This window comes from Fistularia commersonii, chromosome 18 (genome assembly GCF_037954325.1).
Source record: "Fistularia commersonii isolate RoL2024-O1a breed Wild chromosome 18, RoL_Fcom_v1.0, whole genome shotgun sequence".
In the NCBI taxonomy this organism is placed as follows: Eukaryota; Metazoa; Chordata; class Actinopteri; order Syngnathiformes; family Fistulariidae; genus Fistularia; species Fistularia commersonii.
The window spans coordinates 13,861,426-13,873,963 of NC_141301.1; the positions used below are offsets into that span (position 1 = coordinate 13,861,426).

The 12,538-nt window shown below is 40.1% G+C and overlaps 2 protein-coding genes across 3 annotated transcripts; one reads left to right on the forward strand and one right to left on the reverse strand.

The window, feature by feature from the left end:
• Positions 1 to 47: 47 nt before the first annotated feature.
• On the forward strand, positions 48 to 3,741 carry LOC147224496 (Fc receptor-like A). Its single transcript, XM_086165089.1, has 6 exons — positions 48 to 782; positions 858 to 893; positions 2,148 to 2,432; positions 2,628 to 2,894; positions 2,994 to 3,269; positions 3,372 to 3,741. The coding sequence occupies exons 1-6, from the start codon at positions 746 to 748 to the stop codon at positions 3,473 to 3,475; spliced, it is 1,005 nt and encodes a 334-aa protein (XP_086021215.1). The 5' UTR covers positions 48 to 745; the 3' UTR covers positions 3,476 to 3,741.
• otol1b (otolin 1b) lies at positions 3,742 to 5,955 on the reverse strand. Of its 2 annotated transcripts, none has more exons than XM_086165086.1 (4): positions 5,608 to 5,955; positions 5,351 to 5,440; positions 5,071 to 5,142; positions 3,742 to 4,995 (listed from the first exon to the last, which is right to left on the reverse strand). In XM_086165086.1, the coding sequence occupies exons 1-4, from the start codon at positions 5,945 to 5,947 to the stop codon at positions 4,103 to 4,105; spliced, it is 1,395 nt and encodes a 464-aa protein (XP_086021212.1). In that variant the 5' UTR covers positions 5,948 to 5,955; the 3' UTR covers positions 3,742 to 4,102. The 2 variants fall into 2 exon arrangements, with proteins under 2 accessions (XP_086021212.1, XP_086021211.1); XM_086165085.1 differs by having other exon boundaries at positions 5,351 to 5,485.
• Between the last annotated feature and the right edge of the window lie 6,583 nt (positions 5,956 to 12,538).

Sequence of the window (12,538 nt, forward strand, 5' to 3'; positions counted from 1 at the left end):
AATCTAGCTTTTCCTGTAAATACTTACATTTCCTCTTTGGTTCAGTGTCCACGAAGCGATACGGCACCAATATAACATCGTCATCCCACAGAGTCACCGATTAAATCCACATCACTTAATTTGTTTGTTTAAAAGGTTTTTGTATTTTCTGCTGCTAGGATGCAAATAGAGCTTTGTTTATTTTAAATCGATATTGTAAATCTTTGTAGCTGCCGCATATTCTCAGTTTGGTGAGCCGCGATACCAAGGTTTAATTTTGCCTTCGTGCCACCTGGTGCATTCAAGTACCTTTGCAATCATGAATTCTCTTTTTTTTAACCAATCACGCTCTCCCAATCCCGTTAAAAGACGTTTTTATTCACCCTGAGAACTTCCCATACATTTTGCAGTGTATCTGACACTTCTTTAACTTTCGCAGTTGACGCAGCAAAATTATTAAATATTACATAATTATGAAAGAAGAACCCACCCATCTATTATGCATCTGATGGGTGTGGGAATAAAATAAAATCCCTTGACCTCACTCGGGGAATTTGAAAATTATGGACGCCTTCTGCCCAATGTGGTTGAATATACATAGAAACAAATTAAACGAAGCGCATTAAATTTGCGAGTAACGAAAGCACGCTATTTCTAAAAGAGGACATCCTGCGATTTGACCCAAAAAACACCACGCTTTCACTTCCTCCCCCGACTTTTAAAATAAAAGGACGGCCCTGTGGATCTGTCCCATCGCAGAGACAAAATGTTTGCCCGGCTCGCCGTCTTCATCTGCGTCCTTGGTGAGTTCAAGTCATGATATTTCACACATAGCATTTGGTGTTCGCTATTTGTGATGTCTTGTTTTTCCATTTCAGTCCTTTCAACGCAACCGCTGTGTGTAGAACCTGTAGGTAAGTATGAATTCATTCAGTCATTCTCTGCACCCCGACTCTGCGCTCAGGGTTGCGGGGGTCCTGCAGCCGATATCAGCCTGGATTGTCGAAAGGCGAGGTCCACCCTTGGCTAGTCGTCAATTATGGAGATACAGTGGACTGTAACTTTTCGCCCACGAAAGTGATTTTCGGCAAAGTAAAGATGTGAAGTTTTGACGTTATTTGCAGATATTTTAACACCCAACCCTTTACCAGCCTCCCTCAAACTGTTATCAACCCACCATTGACAGTATTATGCTTCCCTCACTCTTATACAGTACACTCAACACTTTTGGAAAATTGTAACATACACTGCCTTCCTTTAACAAATTGAGAAGTTTTATCTTTTCAGCAATAGTCAGCGTCTTCCTGCTATGCTTTGGGTCTATACCAGACTTTTGGCTAGATGCCGGGCAAAATAATGAAATACACTTTCACCAACTAAATAGCACAAAGTGGACAGTATTCACGCTTACGCAAACAACAGCGAAGTGGACCAGGACATGTATGCTCGGCACAACCTACAAGGAGAAGAGCTGTTTCTCTCCATGAACGAGTCAACATGAAAAACTGAACAACATGCTCCATCAGCCAGTAGCATGCCAAGTACGGGTCCACTTAGGCAGTGTTATTCCGAGATCTCGCGTGGGCACAATGGTAGGAGCGACAGTTCACGATGCTTGGTATTTGTTTAGCAAAAAAGATCTCGTATTTTATTTATTTGACAAAAATGAATTTTAGTATGATTTTACTACGTTTTTTACTGTTTGTTTCTTCTTAGGCTAGAATATGGCGATTTTATCCCGAGAAAAAAATGTCAAACACTGCAAAGATTCGCTAAAGAACGATAAATGGCGAGAACCAAGTTACAAAAACAAAATCGTCGAAGTGGCGAGGGCGCAGAAGCCGAACTGCAAAGTAGCGAGGGACCACAGTACATACATCTGGGTCTCATGTGAACCTTTGCTTATTTAACATTTTTGCGCCTCTTTCTTATGCCTCCCTAAAGCTGGGAGTCCCTACAAAATTTCGGTATGCTCGCGTCATGACAAAATTCTTGTGTCTTGGAGGCCTCCTGTGGGCATCCAACCAGAGACCTTCTTGCTGCACCACCATGCTGCGCTAACGGATTTTTAGTTTTCCTTAACCACCAATCTACTTCATCTGGTGACTTTCTGAAGAATATTTTCACAGCTCCCGAGTTCCTCTCTACATTCTGCTCTCATTTTCCAGATCTCCAGGTCCCGATCAAACCGGTCATAGAGATAGTGGCAGGAAACACCAGGGTCTTCTCTGGCGAGACCATCAAGCTGAGATGCAGCGTTCCTGAAACACAGACGAGATCCTGGACGTTCCACTGGTTCAGGGGATCCGAGGAGATTGCAGGAGGCGCGGACACCCTTTATGTGCTAGCCAGGTTGAAAGACAGCGGAAAATATTATTGCAAAGGATGGAGGGAGACGTTAGTGGGAGGCTTGGAAACCCTGATGAGTCTGCCATTGGAGATAAACATAGACGGTGAGTTCACATCCATCAGTTTACGAGCCAAAGTTGTTGTATCTGACCCAAAAAGATCTCTTTGCTCAACCGCTCCTCTGTCGACATCCAAAAAGGGAAGCGGTTCTGTGTTTTCGCGGCTGCCACGTGCTCCGGTTTGCTCACCGGCCGCAAGCTCTTGCTCACGGGAGTCCTCTTCTCCTTTGCCCTTTGCAGGCGGGTGGGCCATTCTGCAGGGCCCATCCCAACGCAGCCTGGTCGGGGAAAACGCCAACGTGACTTGTCGCACTCGGCACAACAGGCCGCCCCATGAGGTGATTCTGTACAAAAATGGAATCGAAGTCAAGAGAGGCTCCGGTTCACACTTCCAGTTGACAAACTTAACCCCCAAAGACCGGGGGTTCTACTCCTGCAGAGCCTCCTGGACGTACGATATGCGTACCTACTCTGTCATTTCAGTGGCTACCAAAGTGGAGGTGCTGGGTGAGTCGCAAAGTTTTGAGACCTTGAAAATGCTCCCAATCATCTCGGCATTTCCGGGTGTATGTCCGCTTACATTCTCCCCACCGGTCCGTCTCGCAGACCTGCTCTCGGAGCCGTATATGGAGATCATCACGAACAGCGATATGATTTTGCAAAACAGGATGAAGCTCGTTTGCCACGTCAACTACAATGTCCGCGATCCGGCTCCTCCGCTGAGCTACTACTTCTACAAGAACGGGAAGCTACTCGGACCGGTGGCCTCGGAGAACAGATTCCTGGCCAGACGCAACCCGGGCTCCTACAGCTGCAAGGCCAAGGTGCCTCTGCTGGGCCTCTCACGAAAGAGCAATACTCAACATTACGGACAAGCAGCCGGTACATAGAATTGTCTGTAACACTTGATTTAGAGTTGACCTCCTGATGTCTTGCAATTTTGGCGAAGGTGTTGATGTCACAGGTCTCTCTCTGAACCGACAGGACCGCAGGAGAGCGACCCTCCGGCTGTCCATCCCAGAGGCTTGCAGCCTTTAGAAACCCCAATCCCAACCATGGACTTCTCCTTGGAGCCCATAAAAACTTAAACGTCCCTCCGAACCCCCGGTGCTTCTCGCACATCTGTCAACTCGGTTGTCCGAACCCAAGCCCCGGACCTTTTCAGTGTGTCGGAGGGATTCGGCGACAGATCGGCGAGCTCTTTATATCCTGTGCAAGGCGTCACGAATAAGCCATAAAGTCCGGGACAGAACACACACCGCTTCCTCCATCAGGTCTTTCAGTGCCCTTTTTCTGTGATCCAATGGCAAATGTGATTTTGCTGGAAGTGAATAAAGCATTCCATAACTGATAGTACAACGGAGTTTTATTTTCGATGAAATCGTTAGCTTGAAGGAGATGTTGTACAACGACACGGGCGAATCTGGACAGATGGACACAAGATGGATATCAAAATGTTCAACGTTGTCAGGGAAACATACAGAAGCTTTAAATAACAACACTATTTTCGTCTACACCTAAAAGGGAACCTGTCAAAAACCCTACTCAGATAAGAGAATACTCGCGTTGAGAACGTTAAACACGGTTATACCGACAACCCTGGAATCCTCAGGTAGATGTTCATGAGAACCTTCCGTCTTATCAAAAGATCGGCTTGGGCAACCACCCGGAACTTGTATTTCTTTTTTTTTTTTTTTTTTGCAGCCACACCAGAATCAGGGCGAGTACAGCAGGAATCCGGAGAAGATGCTGTCGTCCTCGCTGCTGGCGTACACCCCGTTCCAGTCTCTGAGCGTCTCCATCCAAACCTGATCGCCCGCCGCCAACCGCAGCACCACCAGCGTGGACGCCTGGTCGATATCCTGGCCGTACAGGGAGTCCCGCGTCCTCACTCGCCGAGTCCCGTTCACCACCAGCGTGGCTCGAAGCGGCTGATTGCGAACGGTGATGTGGAAGGAGAAGACGTAAACGCCGGCGTGCGCGCAGATGAAGCTGTTGGACGTGACGTTGAAGTGGTTTTCCTCGTTGTAGAAGACCTTGTCGAAGCGGATGGGGAAACCGGACGGAGGGAAGGACTTTCTCGGGGAGATCCCCACGCTGAAGGCCGACCGTGTCTGGGGAACTCCCGACCCTTTGGCCCCTTTCAGCCCCCGAAGCCCTCGCTCGCCCCTCATCCCCGGGTAGCCCCGGTCCCCTTTCGGCCCGAACGGCCCTCTTACGCCTTGCGGACCCTGCGGCCCCCTCACCCCCGCCTCGCCCTGCGACCCCGGCAGCCCGGGATCTCCCCGGACGCCCACGGGACCCGGGGAGCCGTGCTTGCCGTTCATTCCCGGAATCCCCTGGTGTCCTGGGATCCCGGGAGGCCCGGAGTCGCCGCGCTCACCCTTCTGTCCATTTTCCCCCAACGTCCCGCATTCCCCCTTGTCCCCCTTTTCTCCCTTCGGCCCGATGTCCACCGCCTGCCCGGGAGGCCCCGCCGGCCCCTCTCTTCCCGGTTCTCCTTTCTCACCGGCCGTCCCGTTCCTTCCGGGTTCGCCTTTCTTCCCACCGTCACCTTTGACGCCTTGAATCCCCGTCTCGCCTTTCTCCCCTTTCGAGCCGCCGTCACCTGCGGGAGGAGCAACCAGGATCAGGGGAGTCTGAATCATCGTGAATCATCTGAACAAATCGTAGCTCCCGGCACCTTTTAGTCCTGGCTTCCCCGGAAGACCCGGAGACCCGGCCGAGCCGCCGCTGCCTCGCTCCCCTTTTTCCCCTGAGAGGTTGACATTCAGAGCTTCGTCATATTCAGTATGTCTGGAGAAAATCTGTGCTTTACCACTGATATTTGGCACATTATCTTTGTCGTGTGAATATTGACTTCTGGTGTAGAAACAAAATCTCGTCACAGCAATTCAGGATCAGATAGAAAGATAGATCGATAGACGGATGGACGGATGGATGGACGTCCCCTTCACTCCCACCTTTTTCCCCCTTTAGCCCCTTCATGCCGCTCCCGCCCGGCGGCCCTGGAGGCCCTTGAGGTCCAGGAGGTCCTGGATGCCCTGGAAGTCCTGGAGACCCCGCCGCCCCGTCGAGGCCTCTGTCTCCCACCGGCCCTTAATGGACGAAGACAAGACGAAGAAGATGAAAAAAGAAGGGCCTCGGCGGAGCGGTGAGCGAATCCGTCAAAACAGCTCCAAAAGCTGCAAAAACGAGAGGATAACGTCTGCCCTTTTACCCGCCGATCCCGCTTCCCCCTTGGGCCCCCGGGGGCCGGTCTCCGGGGGACAACACTCGCAGAAGTTGAAGTAGCACTCGTTGTAGTCCAGGGTGTAGTTCTCAGGGCCGACGCCGGGGGGCTCCGAGTAGGAGTTCCGGCCGGCGCTAAGATCCACGGCGGGCGCCGCTTCCGGGACCCCGGGCTGGCCGACGGTCACCGGCTTCTGCGCCTGGGGGACGGGTTTCTTGGTGTACGGATACTTCGGCTTCTGCGTGGTCTTGGCCTCGGCGCAGGAGAGCACGGCCAGCGAAAGCACCGCCAAGGCCGCGACGGCCGAGGGACCCGCGAGGTTCGTCATGGCTGAGCACAATCCTGGAAACAGAGGACGCTTTCTTAGCGCGTGCGATGAAACCCGGTTCGTGCCGATGGACGGTTTCCTTCCCGTTCTCAGTTTCCTCTTTGCGTTTCCTTAACGTTTGAGCGATTTCAGTCAACTCGTGAAAAGCGCCAGAGCTCCCCTTAAATTAGACGCCGGCACGCCAAATGTCGAAATCGGGACTCACCCAGTTCTGCATAGGTAGAAGGGTCATTTATCCCCTTTCGCGACGGCTCGGCAGCAGAAGCTTCTGGTATCTCCGGCGGCTTCGGACGAATCCGCCTCCCCGGGTCTGCCGGGAGGGCGGGGTGGGTGTGTGTGTGGGGGGGGGGGGAGAAGGGGGCGTCTGGAGACGACCCAAGGAGAACCTCCTCTGTAGCCCCGTTGTGTAGAAAGGTGCTTTTGTGACACGGGATACAGCGGCCGCCGCGAGCGAGGCGAGGTGCAAAGGCCGCGGGGCAATGGGTCACCCGATACGGGAGGAGCTCCTCCAACATCCGAGGAGGAAACCCCACCCGAAGAGCCTCTCGGACGTATTGATCCAATATTTATTGATCGAAACGACTCGCCGTCGGACGTTCGGCGCAAGGAGCCCGGTATTTACTCGGTGGACATCCAGAGGGGGGAGCTTCATAATCTCCTCAATCAGCGGCTGCTAAACTTGAGCTGTTTGTCAAAGGCACCGGCTTATCCGCCTCAGATCTGTGCGGCCGCTATGCTTGTGTGGCCACTGTGACCGGCGCCGTGCACATGAGCCCGTGACCGCGGTTCGCACGGCGCCGCCACACAATGATTGGCTCTCATGTTGTAAAAAGATAGCGTCGGGGTTTCTCTTTCCAGTGATTCGGTGGATTCCGTGCGCTCGCACCTCTCCGTTCGGACACGCCCGAGTCGCCAAAGACCTCGAGGAAGATGGCGATGTTTACTCCGTCGTGTCTCCTCGCCTCTGTTTACAATCTCTCCCGTCGTCCCTCCTCCGCAGCGGCAGGTTCCCGTTGTGGGTCCTCCGCGCTCGACCCCGCCGTCCTTCCGCGCACAACGGGAGCGGTGGGTTTCCAGGGCCCCCCCTCCGGGCGCCAATCGCCTGGCCGCTAGCTCGACGCCGGCGCCGTCCCCGCCCCCGGCCTCCGTCGCCTTCTCACCGGGTGCAGCCGAGCAGAGAGAGGACCGAAGAGGACTCGGGGGGGACGGTGGGAGCCGGGTTGCCTTACATTGACCCCGTTCTCTAGGCCGGGGTGAACGTCCCGAGGCGGAGCAGACAAAGCTGGTGTATTTTCAGACACATGTTTATTCTCCGTGTGATTATTTGCCGCTTGCAGGTGCGTTTGAAAAAAAATGACAAGCTGCAAACTTTGAAATGTTCTACTTTATTTCAGGGTCTTATCAAGGAGAATGCAGATCCTGTATCCAGTATTAGCTGCTAATGACATTGGCCGGGGTTTCTGGCAGTGCAGGACGCGTCTTAGGTGGAGGGGAGAGAACAAAAAGCCTTTTACCCGCCGCACACGCCCTCCCTGAAAGCATGCATCAAGATCACCGCGATAAAATTGGTGAAAAAAAGGAACAGGGAAAAAAAAATGAAACCTAAAGAATTACAAATGAGAAAATTATAAAAAAAAAAAACTGAAAAATTGAAATATAAATAATGTATTACATTATGAAAATATAAAATATAATATAAATATAAAATACAATATATAAAAAGTGAAAAAGTATATATATAATAATTATATATATATGTTTTATATATAATATAATTATATATATATGTATGTATAAATATATAAGGTTTAAAAAAATAAAATAAAAATGACAAAATAAAAAATAAATGAAAAATTGAAAATCCGTATAAAAAATGAAATTGTAAAAAGGTAATATAAATGTAATATAAAATTTCAAAAATGGAAAATTAATGGAAAAAACATAATGAAAATGAAATAAAGAATTATTCAAAAAAGAAAAATGAAGAAAATGAAAATTATGAAGTACAAAATAAAATTAAAAATGAGAAGTATTACAGAGAAATGAAAAAAACGTAATAAAAAAGATAAAAACAATGAAAATAAGACAATGGGAAATATGAATTGAAAACTAAAAACTAAAAATGACAAACGTAAAATGATAAATCAAAATATGAAGTATAAAAAAGTATAAAGTTAAAATGTAAAATATAAAAAACTAAAATGTAAATGTTAAAAACGGCAAATGAAAAATTGAAATGTCAAAAATGAAAACAGAATAAAATAATTTACAATTATGTATTATTAAATCAAAATGTATTAGTAAAGAATGAGAAGATTTTCAAAAAAGTAAAAAATATAACGGTAAATATAAGATGTAAAAATTTGAAAATTAAAAGTAAATTTACAGAATTAAACATTTAAAGCTGACAAATAAAAGTTAGAAATGAAACCTTTTAAAAGATAAATATATAAGATATAAAAAATAACCTTTAAAATTAAAGATTATAACATAAACACATAAAACACATAAAAAATGAAAATGAAAATACAAAATTAAATAAAATAGAATACACACAATATATTGATTGTACTTGATGTCTCAACTTGGATTGTGTCTTGAATTGATGTCTACAACCTTTGAGATTCGACCTTTCTGTGTTCTTCTTTATTTGTGATCACATCCAGCATTTGTGCAGACTTTCTATTTATAACTGCTACCTGGCTGTAAAATTTGTAAAATGTTCAGTTTTTTATTACATTTGTGCAGAGTTGCAATTTCTGTTTATTTTAAACGAAAATGAAAAATGGAAGATGAAATTTTAAATTTGAAAAATGAGAATGAAAAATATGAAAAAAGAAAAAGGAATTATTGAAAAATGAAAAACAAAAAAGTTAGAATAAGACATGAAAAATATTGAAAAAAGTGCTAAGGTAAAGAAAATATGAAAAATGAATATATGAAAAATGAATAAGTAAAAACGAAAACGAGCAATTGAAAGATAAAAAGAGGAATTAAATGAACGATAAAAAAACGGAAAAATGAATGATTGAAAAATTAAAGATTAATCTTGAAAGTAAGGAAATGAAAAAAATCGAAAAGAAATGAAAAACAAAAAATTACAATTTTTTAAATGTTACATAAAAATGAATAAAGGGAAATGAAGAATAGATGAAGAATATTGAAATGAAAAATCAAAGGTGAAAAAACAAAAACTGGGCAAAACAGAAAGAATTAAAATTACAATTCAAAAACGGGAAAAAACTTAAAAATTAGTTGATTGAAAACTAAAAAATAGAAAGAAAAAAATGAAAAATGAAAACCAGAAACAGATAAATATTTGGAAAATAAAAAATGGAAGAAGAAAAATTGAAATGTTAAAATGAATTAAATAATAAAAGTAAAAAGTAAAAGATATACTCAAAAATAAAAATAAAAAACAAAAATATAGAGAATAAATAAATATGACTCAAAATATAAAAAAAAAGAAACAATAATTTAAGATTAAAGATGGAAAAAGAAGAAATAAAAAATGAAGAATTAAGGAACATGAATAAGGAATGAAACAAGAAAAAACTTGAATATAACATAAGTTAATGTACATGTAAAAAAAAATCAATATAACAAAACATCAATGATTGAGAAATAAAAAAAATATTGAAAGAACAAAAATTGGAAAATGTAAATTTAAACATGAAAATTGCATGTAAAGAATGAAAAACTAAAAATGATTGAAAAAAGCGAATGAAAAAATGTAAAATGAAATAAAAATAAATCTCAAAAATAAAAAAGTAAGATTAAAAATTAAAACATACAATAAGACATGAAAAAAATAAAACTCAACAATAACAATGAATACTGAAAAATGAAAAATGAATCTAGCAAATACAAAGAGAACACATTAAAGCAATGAAGATCAAAAAATTGAAAATTTAAAATAATTCAAAGAAATTAAAATGTTGTAAAAATAGAAGAAGAATAAAATGTGAAAGTGGAACACTGGAAACTGATTAATGAATCTATAAAAAAGAAAACTAAGAAATGAAACAGGAATATTTGAAAAACGTAAAATAGAAACTTAAAATAAATAAAATAATGAAGTAAAAAAGAAATATGAACAATTGATCGAACATGGAAAAATAAAAATGTAAGATTGAAAAATGAGGACCAAGAAATGAAATGTAAAAAAATCTATATATATAAAAAAGAAAAAGAAAAATGAATAATTGAGAAAAAAATAAAGAAATAAAACGAATATGGAAACTGAAAAAGTAAAGATGAAAAATGAGTATAAAGATGAATGAAAATTAAAACCTAATAATTAAATTGATGATTAAAAATCTAAAATACACAAGAAGAATTAAAATAAAGTTAATCTTGAAAATGAAAAAGTGAATAAAAATGAAAATTAAAAAAAAAAATTTAAAATGGAAAATTTAAAATTTTACATAAAAATGAAAATATACAGTAAGAAATGAAAAATAACAAAAGTTAAAAACTTGAAAATCAAAAAAAAAAATACTGAAAAGTGAAAATGTAAGTTAAAGTAACAAATTGAAAAGAAAATATTAAAAACATGTTTACATTTGTCATTTCAAGCAGAATAATGAAAATGTAAATTCGAAAAATGTTAAATATGTAAAATCATATGTAAAATTTGTAAAATCAAAACATGAAAAGAAAAATCAAAGAAAATTAAAAAATCAAAAGAAAAATTAAAATGTAACATAAAAAATGAAAATTAAAATAAAAATGAAAAAAAAATTAAAAAGAAAATCTGAAATAATACACTAAAATGTTTGTTAAAACTTGAAAATGTAAAAAAAAATGAATAATACAAAAATAGAAACATAGATATGAGAAAATAAAGTATTGAAAACTGAAAAATATATAGACAAATAAAAAACTGAAATGAAAACTCAAGTGAGCTAATATAAAAAAAACGAATAACTGATTTTGATAACTGAGAAATTGGAATTTGAAAAAAAAATGAAAAATCGATTTAAGACTACATAAATACAGTAAAGAAATTGAGAAACTAACATCTGAAAAATTCAAGCGACAATATATGATATATATGATAAAATTTTAAAAATGGAAAATAAGAAATTAAGAAATAAAAAACAAAACAAAACAGAAAATTGAGAATGAAAATCCAAAACATGATGAAAATGAAAAAATTAAAATGAAAACCAGTAGAAAAATTTTACAATGAAAATTAGAAACAAAAAAATAGATTTAGAAATTTAAAAAAAAAATTTAGAATGAAATGGAAAATGAAAATATCAAATAAGAAAAAAATGATCAAGATTGAAAGATGAAAGCCCATAATGAATCATAAGAAAATGGAAAAAACTAAAGGTAAATACTAAACAGGATAAATTAAAAAGGAAATAATAAATAAAGCAATCAACAAATGAATAGTGAAATATAGAGAATGACAATAAAAAATCGAAATTAGGAATTGAGAAAAAGAGAAATAGAAATGGAAAAAATAGTAAATAAAAAATGGAAATTGAAAAGTGAAACATAAATAAATGGTATAAAAATTAAAAATTAAATTTAAAAAACGAACATCAGAATCATCAGAAATGAAAAATTCATTTTTAGTATTAAAATATAGAAAATTAAAAAAGAATTAAAGCTGATACATCAAGATGAATGGTTGAAAATTAAAAAATGAAAAAAAATGAAATAAATAAATCTAAAATTGGAACATAAGAGGTGTAAAATAAAAAATGAAAATGAACAAAATCTATAATTTTTTATAGTTATAGTTTTGGATCCAAAATCCAAAATGAAAAGGTGAAAACAAAAAAATTGCGGTTAAAATTACATTAAAAAATCTAAATAAGAAATCAAAATGAAAAAAGAGAAAGCATTATCAGTCAAATGGCAATGAAAATAATGAAACAAATATATGAAACATAATATCTAAAAAATGGAGTGAATGATAAAATGTAAATAAAATATAGACTGGGGGAGGGATGGAGCCCACATTGTACTTTGCTATTGTTCACATATATAATGTACCTGTAGATCTTTACTACTATTATACCACCATCTTTCTTTGTTTCAATTTTACTTGACGTCTTAATTTATATCATTATAAATCGAAATAGCTTAAAAACTAGATGTATAGTATAAAGATATGGAGGGGGCAGGTTTGGCCCCAGGGTCAGACCATCGCAGGTCCCCGGAAAAGGTTTCATGTTATGATTCAACAATTTGTGACGGAAACTTATTATCCTTTATCAAGAATCAAGATATTCACCCGTAACAAAAATGTACCTGAATTCAATTTCAGTGAATATGATTTTCCCAAAGATCTTGACATATTTACACAGAGACAAACTGACCAAGCAGCTCATAAATCTTCTCAAGTTCAGGGGTTTTGCTTCTCGTCTGGTGTGACGGAGCACTTTTACGCTCCCGGTTTCATGAACCCAAGATTGTCAAACATTAACTCAAAGCAAACCCTGTCTAATACTTGTGACATGATTCATTGCTGATTAAACTGCTGCCCTCAAGGAAACAAAGTGGAAAAACTAAACAGGGTGGTGATTATAGTAATAATTAAAGAATAACAATAGCGATACTGGAATCACATTC

Bases quoted from the DNA above. Each gene is read 5' to 3' on its own strand.
- LOC147224496 (XM_086165089.1), top strand. From the start codon at position 746: ATGTTTGCCCGGCTCGCCGTCTTCATCTGCGTCCTTG. The intron at 783-857 runs GTGAGTTCAAGT...TTTCCATTTCAG, and splicing joins CGTCTTCATCTGCGTCCTTG to TCCTTTCAACGCAACCGCTG. The intron at 894-2,147 runs GTAAGTATGAAT...CTCATTTTCCAG, and splicing joins GCTGTGTGTAGAACCTGTAG to ATCTCCAGGTCCCGATCAAA.
- otol1b (XM_086165085.1), bottom strand. From the start codon at position 5,947: ATGACGAACCTCGCGGGTCCCTCGGCCGTCGCGGCCTTGGCGGTGCTT. The intron at 5,486-5,607 runs GTAAAAGGGCAG...TCGTCCATTAAG, and splicing joins GGGGGAAGCGGGATCGGCGG to GGCCGGTGGGAGACAGAGGC. The intron at 4,996-5,070 runs GTGCCGGGAGCT...CTCCTCCCGCAG, and splicing joins GGGGAAGCCAGGACTAAAAG to GTGACGGCGGCTCGAAAGGG.